The sequence below is a fragment of the Condylura cristata genome, unplaced genomic scaffold, assembly GCF_000260355.1.
Source record: "Condylura cristata isolate star-nosed mole 26May11 unplaced genomic scaffold, ConCri1.0 scaffold00018, whole genome shotgun sequence".
In the NCBI taxonomy this organism is placed as follows: Eukaryota; Metazoa; Chordata; class Mammalia; order Eulipotyphla; family Talpidae; genus Condylura; species Condylura cristata.
Window position 1 is genome coordinate 10606231 of NW_004567119.1, and position 16261 is coordinate 10622491.

The following is a 16261-nucleotide window of genomic DNA, read 5'->3' on the forward strand; positions in this document are numbered from 1 at the left end:
CCTCCCTGAAAAGATGTTTAAGGTTATTTATGGTAAGTCTGTAAGCAAGGCCATTGGGATACACTGAAATACAGAGACCAAGAGAACTGAAGCACCCATAAGCAGCAGTATGGTCCAGGCAATGAGTACCTAGCACGAACAGCCACAAATAGACGACTTAGTATTTTTCCCTTTGTCCCTTTGTCTTCTGATTCTACTTCTCCTCAGAGGAATATGTTATTCTGGGCTAGTTACTTGATTCTTTGCTTTTCAAATTTTTCTTCTCTATAATGTGTACTGTACAAAGTTAGAAAAAAATGTATATTACATTTACCCTGCCATCTCTGATATCAAAAAAATTGTTTTTCTTTGTATTCCTTTAGAAAATGTTTTTTAGAAAAAGTGCTTTCTCTGTCACTCTGAGATGTAAATCTTTATAAAAGATAATAGACCTCTTACTAGTTTTACACCCCAGGAATGTCTTTCCAGGGGACATGGAGCCATGTCTTTAAAACATGAACACCAAGGAGGAGGGTGCCCTGTCTCCTATCTCAGTAGGAGTCTAGGGTACTGGGCTCCAAGATGTAACTCCAACTTGTCAAAAATGTGAGAATATTATTCTTTCCCTTGGTTAAAAATAACTATACATATGTAATGTAGTGCATTTACCTGACCATTTATTTTTGTCTCAGCAAGTTCTTTAGTGGATTGGATCATCTATTATGTCTATCGCAGTCTGGTAAATGCTTATATAATAATATTGCTTCATTCTTTTCTACATTTTGAGAAGACATTTGTGTTTCACAAAGTTCTATTTTTAACTATTTCCCCAACAGTACAGTAACAGTAAGGTTATCGACATATAGTTGTTGCTGAGTGATTAAATGAACTAAATTACATATGAAGTATGCAAAATAGTAAAATATGCAAAATAACACTATGTCCCTCTAATATTACAATTAGCATTAATTTTCAATAGGTATTATGATGGTCATGATGGTTCTCTGCCTATTATTACAAAACAGAATTCTATTCTAGTTTAAAATCTACAAGGAGGGAGAGGGGAAGAATAAAGAAGAGGTGGAAGGATCATGGTGGAGTGTGGTAGAAGATAGTGGGCACTTTCTGGAAACTATGGTTACCACACAGGAGGGGAAAAATCCTGTTTCTCAAAAAAATAAACAAGAATTTTTTTAAAAAATTTTAAGAGTTAGAAGCTACAACAAATATTTATATTTTTTGAGTTATTTGTTAATAGGCAAAACAAAAATTTTGTAATACCTTGTTGTAGTCCTACTAGGTGGTCAATTGAATAGAACTGACCATCTCTACTGTTTTAGAAACAACTTGACGCATTCCTCTGGAATCTACTGACATCCTCAAAATTAAAGTTCCATGATACCCAAAGAATTTTTTTTTTTAAACATCATTTTTTTTTTTTAAGATTTATTTATTTGTGTATACAGAACTGGGGTACAGGCCAGAGGCTCAGGGGCGGCGAGAGGCTTCACCAGAGACAGAGTGGGGAACAGAACAGGCAGATCGACGAAGTACACTGCTGAGGGGAGCAGCGGGCGGGTCAGGAGAGATCTGCCACGCCATGTGGTCACCTCCGGGGCAGGCGGGGATCGAACTCGTGCGGAAGCGGCTTTAGACTCTCAGTGCTGTGCTTTAACCCGCTACGCCACCAGGGAGGGCCCCCAAAGAATTTTTTTTAACAGTTATCTTTTGCTATCACAAATATCTCTTACAGATTATAGATTATGTTCATGATGTTCTTGCAAGCCAAACTTAACATACAAGTTCTATGATAACATCATAGCGTTTCAGCCATTAAATAAGAAACTTTCATTCTAAAGGTGAAGCCATTCTTATTCATGACAGCTAGAAACTTTTACCAGTCATTTTAAAGAATATTGTTTAATATCAATTTTAAGCACAAGAAGATAGTTTATATAATACATGTTTCAATTCAAGACAATGGATACTTTCATAAAGTACATTCTGAGTGTGCCACAGGGACTATTTTTCTTTTGTGTTAGAAAAATTTGTAACAATTCTGTTCCAAGTAGTGCTTTGACTTTCCTTAGAAAACAAGTTTACTTTTTCTTCTATAAGAAGTTGGTTGATTTTTAAATTTCCCTTTATTTTACACAAATAGCCTAAAAGCTAAATGGCAAATGAGCAATTATCTTTGTTGTTATCTTTTTTGATGCTGTTTTCCTTAAGGTATTTGTGACTGATAATTCCTAATTAATTACTAGATATTGTTCTAAATTAGCCAGCTAAAAGACTAGTCATTAATCTTCACAATCATGTGATAGCTAATCTATAGCTGTTTCAATATTTGGAAAGCACTTCTATAAACTACTAGTGAAAGACACTCACGAGCTAATAACTACACATTTCTTTTGCCATTACTTTCAACTTAATGATACTCAAACTTACTACTAACGATATAAAAAATGAGTACACTGCATCAAGAGACTAATGGTATTATCCATGTATTATTAAAATTTGACCAATACAAATTAGATATTTTTTTTAATGTCAGGTAATGTTTAAGAATTTCTTTTTTAAGCAAGTAAATCTTTTCCTATGAAAATTCCCACTAAAAATGCTAACTTTTAATTGTTGTTATGAACCTTTCTACAAGTCATTAAAAATAGCTGTATCTGGCCCTCCCTGGTGGTGCAGTGGGTTAAAGCACAGCACTAAGAAGCTAAAGTCACTTCCTCATGAGTTTGATTACCGCTTGCCCTGGAGGTAACTACATGGCGTGACAGACCTCTCCTGACCCGCCCGCTGCTCCCCTCAGCAGTGTACTTTGTCGATCTGCCTGTTCTGCTCCCCACTCTGTCTCTGGTGAACCTCTCACCGCTCCTGAGCCTCTGGCCTATACCCCAGTTCTGTATGCACAAATATTTTTTTAAATAAAAAATATATATATAGCTGTATCTTCCTCTGTAGAGTATCAATAAACATAGCTCAAAATGGGGGCCCTCCCTGGTGGTGCAGCAAGTTAAAACACAGCACTAAGAAGCTAAAGCCAGTTCCCCGTCTGTTCGATGTTCAATTCCACCTGCCCCGGAGGTGACCCACATGGTGCAGCAGACCTCTCCTGACCCACCAGCTGCTCCCCTCAGCAGTGCATTTCAACTATCTGCCTGTTCTGCTACCCACTCTGTCTCTGGTGAATCCTCTCACCACCCCTGCACCTCTGGCCTGTATCCCAGTTCTGTATGCACAAATAAATATTTTTTAAAAAGAATTTTAAAAAGGTATATATTAAGAATGGATGGCAGAGGGCCTCCCTGGCGGCAGAGGGATTAGAAGTGGCTATCAAGCTATGGCCAACCACACAAGTTTGAACCCCAGCAGGCCAGAGAGGTAACCCACGTGTCACAGCAGTCCTCTCCTGCCTAGCCCACTGCTCCCCTCAGCAGTGTATTTCAGTAGATCTTCCTGTTCTGCTCCCCACTCTTGTCTCTGGTGAATCCTCTCACTCCCTCCCCAACCTCTGGCCTGCACCCCAATTCTTCTACATAAAAATAAGTTGTTAAAAATATCTTTAAAAAAAATTATGTTTGGTCAGCTAATAAAGAACTCCCAACCCCTGATGACCCTGATATCTGATCAAATCCATGAGCCTCCTCATCCTCCAGATAGCTGAATCACCGAACCTACCTTCAGCAAAAATATGGTTAGTCTGTTTAACTAAATTCTTCTCTAGTTATACCCCTTCTTCTTAGTAACTTTGCATCAACTGACACTCCCATACTGCTCCTTGGCTAATCATCCCCCACTTTCTTGCTATGCATGGAATCAAGGTCCCTACTGAGCTCTTTTTTCCCCCTACTGCAAGTTTCTGAAGAAGTCGCATTTTAACACTTCTACTACAATCTCATTCTTTAACTACACTTTATATATGTCAGTATAAATATGCCCTATCATTTAAATTCTTACTCTCAAAAAATCTTAAATTAGCTTCAGCATTTTTTAAATTATCCCACAGATTTTTCTATTTATGGTTTGGGAGAAATAAAGAATGTGAAAAATAAACTAATACATTCCTTTATGGCTACAATTTTAAGTTGTTTAATATACAGATGTTATATCAAAATAGTAACACTTGCTCTTAAGTTGACCTTATTTTTAGTAAGCAATCCAAGTAAATACATAAACCTTATACTTTCACAAAATTATTTTTTAGGATCACATTCACATTGACACCAAGTAAAGAGGCAACTTCAATGTAAGTCTTCCAAATACTTGGTATTTTCTTAATCTCTATATATCACACTAACATTTGGAAACATTCTAGAATTCATTTGAAATATACTTTAAGGAAAAAAAATTTTCCCTCAAACTTCTTCAAATATAGAACAAAAGGTTGAGAAATGTTATACAAAATGTTTACTTAAGTAATACAAACGTGAATAAATTATGAGTGATTCTTACTTTTTATATACATTGTATACTCTTTCAAACTTCCTACAATGAACATATATTGAAATATTTTTAATAACATTATTTACCTACAAAAATTTAAAGTAAGAGACTATTTGCACATTTCAGTAAAAAGTACTGATAATCCATGATATATATATTTTTTTTTCAAGATTTATTTATTAACACATACAAGAGCTAGGCTGTGGGCCTGAAGTTCAAGGGGTAAAAAGGTTTACCAGAGACAGAGCGGGGAGCAGAACAGGCAGATCTACTGAAATACACTCCTGAGGGGAGCAGCGAAAAAGAAAGGAGATATCTGCTGCACCATGTGGTTCAGCTCCCTAGCAAGGGATTCAGCTTGTGCTGCAGTGCCTAAAGATAGCTTCTTAGTGCTAAGACAATCGCTTGAACCACAAGGGAGACCCCAATCTATGGAATTTTTTTAACTCTTGAGATTTCTTAAAAGAATATATTGCTTTAACTTTTATTAGGAAACACACATAAAAGACATACAAGCTAGTTTGTATCTTGTGATCTTAAAAAGTAATTAAGAAACATGCAAATATTTCATCCAAGGTAAACTACTTTTTCATAAATGAATTCATTTATGCTTAACCCATTTCATGAGATCATTAGAAGTAAAACCTTAAGATACTTCAAATAATCCAAGACAATTAAATATTTAACCCAAATTCATCTTTGGGAAAAGGTTATCTAATTCATATTATAACTTAAGTATGAATATTCTTTATTTGATAATATTGAGTCTTTGATCCATTTTACCTTGTGACAACAAAGGTCTGGATGAACATAGGATGAAATACACTACCTAAGATTTTAGTTTTATTTGTTGAGAATGTTTTTGACAGTTCTCATAATTTTGGATATATAAAAAAACTTTAAATTTCCACTAAGGAGTAAAAATATTGTGGCATATCAAGTGAAAACATTACTATTTAATTACTCAAGATATAGTTCAATTTGAAGTATAAAAAAAATTGAGAAAACACACACGAAGAGATTACAAAGATTACTTTTAACAAGTACACATTTGAAACTTGAGACCTAAGTAACCAATAGTCCAGATACATGAGGAAGAGCCTATTACTGCTTATAAAACCTAGTTCAGCTGCTGGAGAAGAGGAGTACAGTGACAAACAGCTTCCTTGCTACAAAGGTGGCAGGAAATCCATCATACTGAACAATAAAACTGCAATTGAGTTTCTGTGGCTTTTTACAGCTGCTGAAAGTCTACTGATGTAACTGCAAAAGCTACTCAATTTTGCAAAATTAGTTTTTTATGCAACAGTTCTTTATCAAGAATCATGCTGTAAATTTGTAATATTAAAATTTACAGAGGCTGCAGAAAGAAAAAATAAGCATCACTTCAGTATCATATGCATAAAATATTTATAAAGCTCCAGAATTAATATTTTCTTCATCAAAATATTTTGGTTCCAATAAACTGGGCAGAATTTTCATCAGCATGCTACAATTTTTTCACCTACTTACTGAATCACTTCAGTTCCATCCTAAACTTTTAAATACTGACTTAAAGAACCATAGTGTTCGAGTTGTCCACTTTTTTAAAAATGAAATTTAAAATTCCAAGAACATTACTACATTAATCTCCAAATAAAAGAAGCAGCCTCATGAAAGAGAAAAGCTTTTAACTCAATTAATAAACTTCAAAGAAATAAAAGGCATTTACTCAATATTAAAGCTGAAAATCATAAGAACTGATTTGCAAATTTAAAATTACCTCTCTCCCCTACAGAGGTATATAAAAATTAAGCTTTTTTTTTAATTATATTTTAACAGTAAAAAGTAACAGGTCAAGTTTTATTCTGATAAAAAATAAGCACTTATACCTTTTTATAATAATTGTAATACTAAAATAAGTCTGGTCTTAAGCCAGGTAGGCATAAAAGGCTTTTCCACAAAGCAATTATTTTCTTTACATAGATTTCAAGATCTTAAAAAATATAAGCCTCTGGAATAAGAAATATATAAGTTCAATAAATAACATATGCATAAAACAAATGACATCTATGCTACAAAGTTCTCAGACACCCTCAGGTAAAGATGTTCCTCCTTTACTGTATATACGTCTTCTTTGATGTTCATTGTTCCTGCCTTGTTTTTTTAAGCTATTTTTCTATATATAATGATTCACATATTAGAAAGTAATGTTCTTCAGGATAAATCCTGTTCCTGATTCATTTGCAAAGAGAGTAATCAAATAAAAAAAGACAGGAAGAACAAACAGGAGGAAGATAAAAAATAGAGCAGGTAAGAGGCAAGTAATTAGGTAAAGATACACAGAGTGACTGAAAATGAATGAGAGACAAATCTGATCAAGAGTGGGAGGGCAATCCACAGAGAAGAGCAGATAGGTTGGCGAGGGGGAAGTCAGAGTACAAATTGAGTAGAGAAATGTATAAGGGACAGAGAGAGACACACAAGGGCAAAGAGTAACAGTGTGGGACAATATAAGCTATGCTAGGTACCAACAGTTGATACTAATAGCCATGTGGGTAAGACAAGACTGATTAATTGGAGACTGGAAAAAAATGAAGGAGAAGGGAAACGAGGGAAGAGGAGAAAGGAGAGAAGGGGAAGGGGAAAAGAGGAAGAAGAAACTTAAAGAACTTGAAGATGTATCAAGAGAAATTTAAGTGCTATAAATACACCCAAAATTATACAATCTGATAATAAGAAAATCTGTTATATAAGTCCTAAACAATATAAAGAATTTGCGTTAGTAGAAAGCAGCACAAAGTGCACGCATAAAAAATCGAAAGTAGGGCCCTTCCCTGGGTGGCGCAGTGGGAGGTGATCCCACATGGCACGACAGAGCTCTCCGGACCTGCCCGCTGATCCCCTCAGCAGTGTACTTTATAGATCTGTTTGTTCTGCTCCCCACCATGTCTCTGGTGACTCCTCTCACCTCCCCTGTACCTATGACCTGTACCCCAGTTCTGTATGCATAAATAAATAAAAAAAAAAAAAAAAAGAAAATCGAAAACAGGGTCCTCCCTGGTGGTACAACAGGTTAGGGCACAGCACTGCAGGCCAGCCACAGTCACTTCAGTGCAAGTTAGATCCCTGGAGCAAGTTAGATCCACATGGCATAGCAGACCTCTCCTGTCTCACCCCTCAACAGTGTAGTTTGTTGATCTGCCTGTTCTGCCTTGGTGAAGCCTCTCACTGCCCATGCACCTCTGGCCTGTACCACAGATCTGTAAGCATAAATAAATCTTTAAAAATAAATAATGAAAGACTGAATATTTTTAAAAAACATTGAAAACAGATTTAACAAAGTATGATTTTTTTTAAAAAAACAAGACCCAACTCAGGCAGGGTGTAGATTCTTGTCAAGTGAAAATAGTGAGAAGTGAGGTAGGAAATATATTTTCTGTGAACAGTGAAAGACTATGTAGAATTTATTTTGTAATAAATACATATATGTGTGTGTGCATATATATATATATATATATATATATTTGCCTTTCAAAAAAGATTAAAACAAAATGTCTATGGAGAGGAGCAGTATGTAAGTTTTTGTTGTTGTTGTTTGTTTGTTTAGGTTAAGAAATCTAAAAGAAAATAATACGTAGGGATAGTGGCAAGTAGACATATCCAGAATAGAAGTTATCTGGGAATGCGTAAAACACTACCTATCATTAAGAAAAAGATAAACTTCAAAGTAGACAAAAGACAAAACTTTACTGGAAAAAAAAACTAATTGGAAAGCATCAAGGGCTTGAGGATGTAACATTACTTAGGACCCAATCATTCTACTCCTGTTTATGTTCCCTAAATAGTGCTCTTTACAAATTAAGGCTAAAACAGTTGATAAATTATGGAATTAACTTATTGGGCCATTATCAGCATTTTTAAATGACAGAATAGAAAATTAAAGAGTAGATCAGTATAAATATAAGTCTAATAAGGATATTATCTTATGAAACCACTGTTTCAGGTGAGTGTGATAAGAGGTAGGTCTGTATGTATGTACATCCCTACATACCTGGTCATAATAAATTTCTTACTGAATCATAACAACTGTAAAAATCGAAACTCTATGAAAGCCTTTGCCTTTACATAAATAAATTACTCACAATCCCCACAGGTATACATAACAAAAAGAATTCTAGAAATAAAACAAATGACAGAAGAAAAATTAGTAACTGTATAGACACTGTATGTAACTGTATGTTATTTTCATAAAATCAAAATAGGAAAAATTAGATGATATATTTAGGAATCCATTATTTTAACTTTTTAAAGACGAGAGTAGTAAACACAAAACTCAAAAAAGTGATTATGAGGAGGTAAGATCAGAGGAAAACCACACCTCATATTCCTTTAGTGAGGACAGTCACAATTCTTTCTCACTAAAACTTAATACCTTTTGTATCATACAAATTATTTTTATATAATTAATTCGTCCATTTAAAAATTGTACAAACATGAAATGACTGAGATCTGAATTTGCACTGATACTATGAAAGATGGCAAAAGGACAAATAGAGCTATAATAAGTAAAAATAGTCATTGAGCAAATAGTTATTTTCTGTAATTTCACTCATTAACTCCTAACTTAAACTACAGGTGTTATCAAACTTGCAATTTCAATATTAGAAATTGGCAGGTAAGGAAGTATGGGAAACTTCGCTGAGAATACACAACTAAAAATTCAAACCCATGACTGAATTCTATCTCCCATGATCTCTTATTTACACAAATGGACTGGTAACTGGATATAAATGTTTAGTCATAAAAGCTCAAAGGCTTAAAGGTATTCGAGAGATCCCCTAAATAAACTTCTCTATTTTATAGATAGGAAATTCAAAGAGACTAACTAGCCAAATGACTCTAAATACCCCATGACTTCAACAGTTATCAACTTTTTGGTCTCAGGATCCTTTTACACTCTTAAAAAGTACTGAGGACCCCAAAAAACCTTTTATTTGTTAACAGGCAAATCTACTACTTATTAAAAATTAAACTAAAATATTCTACAAAAATTGATTTCAGAATAACAAACCCATGATGTTAATATAAGTAACATTCTGTGAAAAAGGACATTTTCAAAACAAAAAATGTGAGAACTATTTTTTCACGTTTTTACAAGTCACTTTAAATCTCAGAAGATCACTGCATTCTAATATATACTTTACTAGTTAATCTGTCTCATTATGTTATTTCAGTTGGAGCAGATGAAAAAATCCACCTTAAAACAGACATGTAGATGGGAAAGAATACTCTGTAAAGGTATTCTGAGCTCCCCAAAATCTCCAGAGTACACTTTAATAATTACTGTCCTAAAGGTTATATTCCTCTACACATCACTCCTAAGGACTTGAGCAAACTAAATTGAGTTAACATACAATATTTATAAACTTTGAAAAATCTAATTTATACTGACACTTCCTAAGTTTCCTCCACATACCCAACCCAAATGTGTAGAAGCTCACATTTCACTGTTTTTCTCATGAACTTTTTTAAAGGGATACACACACACACACACACATATTGGATCCTGAGACCAAGAGAGAGAGAGAGTGTGTGTGTGTGTGTAGCAGTTTCAGTAAAAACTTTACCGACAGAACCATGTCAGGTCACATTTAGCCCTCAGGCCCTAGTTGTCTGAACCATGCTTTGGACTAAACTGGTCAGTTCAAATATGCTGTAAAACAAGGCCATTTTAAAAAATGCCATCTTTTTCCAATTTAGATTACTTTCAAACATAAATTTGTTGGGTAATTATTTCAACCTATGATATTACTGTAAACTCTTACGATAATGAGGCACCTTCCTCCCAATCGCAAAAAATGGCAGAATGTACTAACTCTTATTCTCAAGTAACTCAGTTATTCTAGTACCTAAAAACATTATTTAAGAAATAACAATATAGTCAAATGAACAGAAAAATATTCCAAAGTAAAAACCTTGATAAGTCATTAAAATAGAACAGCTGAAGATATATCAAATTATCATTTCTGTTCATCCCTACTAGTCAATTTATATTATTAATTTTAAAATTATATTTCATTTAAACATATACAGAGTTCTAAAACAAGATACAAGAAGTTATACCATAAATGAAACATATTTTACTTGAAATGTAGAATTTCCTTAGAAAACAAAGAAGGTATAAAACAAGCCATTAATTAGCTAATGATATTCATAAACAATATGATTAAAGAATTAAAAATGTAAACTCCCACAAAACAAGAAAATGCAAATTAATATAGCATTTAAATTCATCACATGTGCTAATTTTTAAAATAATAGCCATATCAATTAATGAAGTGATATGAAATGATGAGAAACTATATATTACTGGGCAGAATATAAAATGACACATCATTTTAAAAAGAATTTTAATTATCTTGTAGAATTCAACATCTGCTTTTCACAAAGCAACAATTCCACTTCTAAGAATATACACAGAAAAACTGCCAAATAAAATAAGAAATAAAAATGTATCAAAAATTTTCTCATCTGGCAAATGTATAAAGTCAATGTGGAATACAATTAAGAAAATAAATAAAACTACACTTGGATCAATATGGATGAACCCAAAACAATTACAAATTAAAAATGCAAGTGACAGGAAAATTCATAATGTTACTTATGTTAACCAACATGAAAATAAAATTATATATATTTATTTGTATTACTGTATCTCTTTATATTACTTTAGATTGTATGTAACACAATTTACAAATGCTATACTTTGTTATTTATATTTATTTATATTAAAAATATACAGATGACACTCCAATAATCACAACACTAAATTCAGGTTATTTGGGGAGAGAGACAAACAATAGCGGACAAAGAAGCTTGCAGAGGAAACCCAGTTTCATAAACAGTAACAGGTATACTGTCTTTTTTCTTTTTTATATATTTTTTCATATTTACATTATTTCTTGAAAATTTTTAAACAAAAGAAATATACAAACCTGTACTTAAAAAAAGGCAACAACAACAACAACAAAAAAAAACCCACACTAATGGGTTCTTCCAAACCAATTCACTGGCTGGCTCTAACATGAGAAACATCATCAGCCAGAGGGTCTCTGTTTACACAACCACTTTATAATGTTAAAATAACTCCTCATCTTTGAACATACTGCGCCACCTTGTGTTCAAAAGCTTCAAACTACTGACACAACACCACGTGTGAACATAGCTATTTTAAAATACAAGGTGCTGTGCCATGACATTTCACGTCATCAAGTTACATGCACATAAATACATGAAATACTATTTTGATGTTGTACATAATTGTACATAATTTATATATCTTTTTAATGAGTTCTTGTTTAGTTGTTCACTGAGTTTTCATAGCCTTGACTCTAAAGTATATAAAATATTCAATAAGTAAAACTTTTGATTTAAAATACCATAATACACTTTCATAAAGAAATTTACCTTTGAATGTGTGATGGATAAGGTATCCACCCATACACGCCAGCCACCCCACTCATATTTGACTGCATGGTAGAGGAGGATTCTGAATATGGCATATACCATTTCTGTTATCTTTTGCTCATCTGAATTCCTGGGATTAAAATAACAAAGAGAAAGCATCCACTCTTGCCACACAGAGCACTGTAGTAATCGCCTAAAAATTAAAAGGTATGGAATTATTTAGAGGGTACTGAGAGAACTCCACAAGTAAAGGTTGAAAACAAGTAAACAAAAAACCACATTATGCATTCAAACAATTAAAGGAAGTGGTACTGAACACTAACCGTATGGCATATTACTATATCCACTTATTGAAAATAGCATATGAAAAATTCATTTCATAGGTTTTGTGGAGTTTTTTAATGAAATTTTCGTAGAAAAAAAAATGAGCTTATTGAAATCTAGACTTGAATAGGGCTAATGAATGCTTTCTAATTTGACTCACCTTCTGTTTTCCCTACTGTTATTGAAAAGTTTAATCATGTCAGAAAGAAAGGTTCTGCGAACTTCCATGCTCTCTGGACACTGTGGAGAATTTCTAAGTAATGTCGCGATTACTTTTAGTATTTCTGTAAGAGAATTCATAAGTAAGTAAAAACCAAAATCAACTTAGAATTAATGATGGAATATCATCCATATATTGCAATTTCACTAGTTTCTCTGACACATTTACTGTCAACATCATCTATGGTGTTTTGTATTTTTATAAAAAAAAAATCATCTGTTGGCAAATAATGACCATATGTTTATTAGGAAAATCTGTAAACAAAAAAGACATTACTAGATTTCAAAAGGTTAAATGAAATAATTCATTGAGTTATAAGTGAAATAAGTGATGGTAAACTCTGCACCCACAGTCTTCCTCACAGCCTGCTGGGCCCTCCACGTGTTGCCTATATGCTGCCTCGCTCTCAATTCTAGAGTTAGATTTCTAGGGTATGATTTTGCTTTCAATTGTATGGCCCTTTACTTTGTTTTTCTATACCCCATGTATAAATGAACTATGCATTATTGATCGTTCTCTCTCTGGATTATTTCACTTAGAATTATTCACTCCAGTTCCATCCATGCTGTTACAAATAACAAGAATTTGTTTATTTTTATAGCTGAGCACTACTCCATTATGTACATATATACTTAATAGACTCATCTGTGATTAGGCACACAGGATGCTCCCATAACTTGGCTAGTGTAAACAGTGCTTCAATGAACATAGTAACACCACTTGTATCACTTTGACTTTCATTTCTGCACTGCCTTCCATTTCTTTTCTTTATCATGGCAATTTTGAATTTTCTTATAGTATATAGGGAGATAAAATTAGTTGTTTTCTTCTGTTCTCCTATTCCCTTGTGATCTCAAATGGCATGTCTGTGATTTTGTCTACCACCGTAATTGAAATCCTAGGGATCTGAACTGCTTTCAATCTTTCTAGCAGGTGGGGTAGTAGTTTTCATATGATTTTGGATGTGTGGCTTTTCCAAATTTCCATAGTTCCGGAGACCTGATCTTGCAGCTAGTGAAACGAAGGGATGGGGAGTGGCCTGAAGGGGTGAAGTCACTAGCATGAAGGCTGTGGGAGGGGGGAAGCAGGAAGGTGACAGATTCATATCTCTGCCACTGCTAATAGCCTTCCTCCTCTGGGGTTCTAGTCCCAAGATTCTACCGGCAATGCGCTTCACAATGCCAGAGCCACCCTAAAGAGTAATGAATGGAAAGGGAAGCCCTGTACACTGACTATTCTTTTCACTTAGGGACCCAGCCCACTGAGAGCACCCTAGTTCTTCTTCACATACTTCCCTCGTCAAGGCTATGTGCAGCCACTCCACTCATCTCTTCCCTTCCAGGTAACTGTGACTGGCCAACAGGCAACACCAGTTTGCAATACAGCCTCCAGGCATTTCTCCACACACCTCCTGTTCTATGAAGCAAAAATGTCCTCCCTATCCCTGTTGGTACACTATGCCTGGTATCTGCTGTTCAACAGCTGTTCCAGTTTCACCCCAAGCCATAGGGTTCTCTCTGGGTACAGTACTCCCCTAGTTAATCTGGGAGTGAAGCACGGTCCCTTCTTCAACAACATCTTGGATCTCTGTTCTGTTTTAAATCACCATCCTCTATCTTCCTAACTTTTCTCAACCAGTATATTATATAAACAATACAATATATTCTAAAATTCTTACTGTTTTAAATCATCTTCTCTTAACCATATAAGCTATACTTGTATTTACATATACACATATATCTTGAATTATAAAAATTAATTCAAGATTTCTCTTTTTACTCTCAAAAATAATGGTATCATGTCTCTTGAAAGGCAAGAAAAATTAAATCTCAGAGATGTGAATTTTTCAAACTCCTACCAAGAGTTCTGTAAACACAATTCAACCACAGAAAAAAAGAAAATAAATTGTAAAACTCTACAAACCCGTTATCAAATGTCAATAATCTTTAAGAGAAAGATGAAAATATACTCTGCACAGTGCTTAAAAGTTCTATCAAATGAAAAAACTTTTAAACAAGACTATGTTCATAAATAAAGACAACTGATATCTTCTAACCCAAACATAGTACCCTTAAATTGGCAGTAATTTAATTCAAGAGGAAAGCTACCTCCATGGTTCATGTAATTTAACCTGACATAACTAAATTGTGTAACCAGAACTTTACTAAAAATCTGACTATACATTAAATCAAATTCTTACACATAAAATTCTCTAAAAGCTTTATATAACCATTTCCACATAACCAAAAGTCCATTCAAACATGAAGTGAGCATCAAACATAAGCAAAACTAATACTGTATCATTGTCTAAGTTTTCAACATCTTTATTAGGTTTTACACAGGACTTTCCTTTTAGCAGCAATAGGTTCTTTTGAAAAGTATTTTAAAAAATGGGTGTAAAAGAAATAAATGATGGTGCTCAAAGAGTATAAATTTCCAGTCATAAAATGAACAAGTTCTGGGTGGGCATATTGCATCCACACGTAATGATATCACATTATTTAATTACAAGTTGCTAATGAAAGATCATAAAAGTCCTCAACACCACACAAACACACAGACACAAAACAGTAACTATGAAGTGATGAATGTTAATAATGTTATCACTGTGATATTTCCAAAAGATAAACATAACAGATCATTAGGTTATACACCTTAAACATACACAATGTCATGTCAATTGTATCTCAATAAAACTGAAATATACATATATATGTAATACATACGAGGGTTTTGTATCTTTACTGAAGAATCAGGATCTGGATGCTGCTTATGAATCACTTGAGTACAAATCTGTTCTATAAGAATCTACAAAAGTAAAACAATATCAAGTCAATAAATATCTACTACATTATACAACATTTTTACTTAACTATAAATTGAAATATTAAATAGTCAATAAAAAGGACAAAAACTTAAGAGATGCCCATGCTGTTCAAATAATTTTTAAAAAGTCACATCTTTTACATAACAAATTTGAAAACAATACATAAATCTATATGATCTTATTTTACTTATAAGCTCAATTATAGGGGCATTTTTTAAATAATAAATAAAACAAAATTTTAGTTATAATCCTACCTCAAACAGGACATTATATGTGGTCATTGTGATTAAATTTGTATGAAGCATGAGTCTTTCAGCTAGCAATGAAAACAATCCATGCCCAAGCATGACTTCAGTTTTTCTTCTACAATTACACAGAAGGAAATAATCAAATACAGTTTATTGTCGACTATTCAGCACTCAATTGGGTGAAGAAAACACAAAAATGGTATCTGACACATTACCAACAAATTCCAACTCAAAACTCTCCCATTCCCTTCCATTTAGAGCTTGTCGTCCCATAAAACCTGAGAAATACTAATTATAATATGAGAACAGTTAAAATTTTTAAAAATATAAAATATAATGAAAGGAAAAAACTGGCAATAAACATAGTAAAAATCTCTCTTATGAAAATCTTCAGAGCAATTATTCATCAACTAATTGCTACTATTCATCAGCACAGCACTAGATTCTAGTAGGCTAAGAATTATCTAAAGTTTAATAAATAGTTATGCAGAAAAACAATGTGAATGAAAAGGTAGAAAAATTTAAAAGAGATCAAGGAGCACTATCATGATAAATATAACAAAATTAACCTTCAGTGAAAAAATTAAACTGAAAGATCACCAATATTAATTCTATCTCTGCTTTTGTTTTTTGTTGTTGTTTTTTTTTTTTTCTGCAGATAGCTGGACACTAAATATCTCAGGAGTTGTGAACTAAAGGTTTTCGGCAGCAACACCCACAGACTTCTGGTGTTATATGAAAGCAATCATTGTAAATAAGCAA

General features: G+C 33.4%; 1 protein-coding gene across 2 annotated transcripts in view; it reads right to left on the bottom strand.

Moving 5' to 3' along the window:
* The window catches only part of LRBA (LPS-responsive vesicle trafficking, beach and anchor containing), a 497077-nt gene that overhangs the window by 404588 nt on the left and 76228 nt on the right, over positions 1-16261 (bottom strand). For both annotated transcript variants that reach the window (XM_004685322.2, XM_012726881.1), the window contains exons 18-21: positions 15506-15614; positions 15151-15232; positions 12365-12488; positions 11881-12073 (exon numbers count right to left, since the gene is read on the bottom strand). In XM_004685322.2, coding sequence (XP_004685379.1) covers positions 11881-12073; positions 12365-12488; positions 15151-15232; positions 15506-15614 — 508 coding nt within the window. The remainder of the gene's footprint in view (positions 1-11880; positions 12074-12364; positions 12489-15150; positions 15233-15505; positions 15615-16261) is intronic.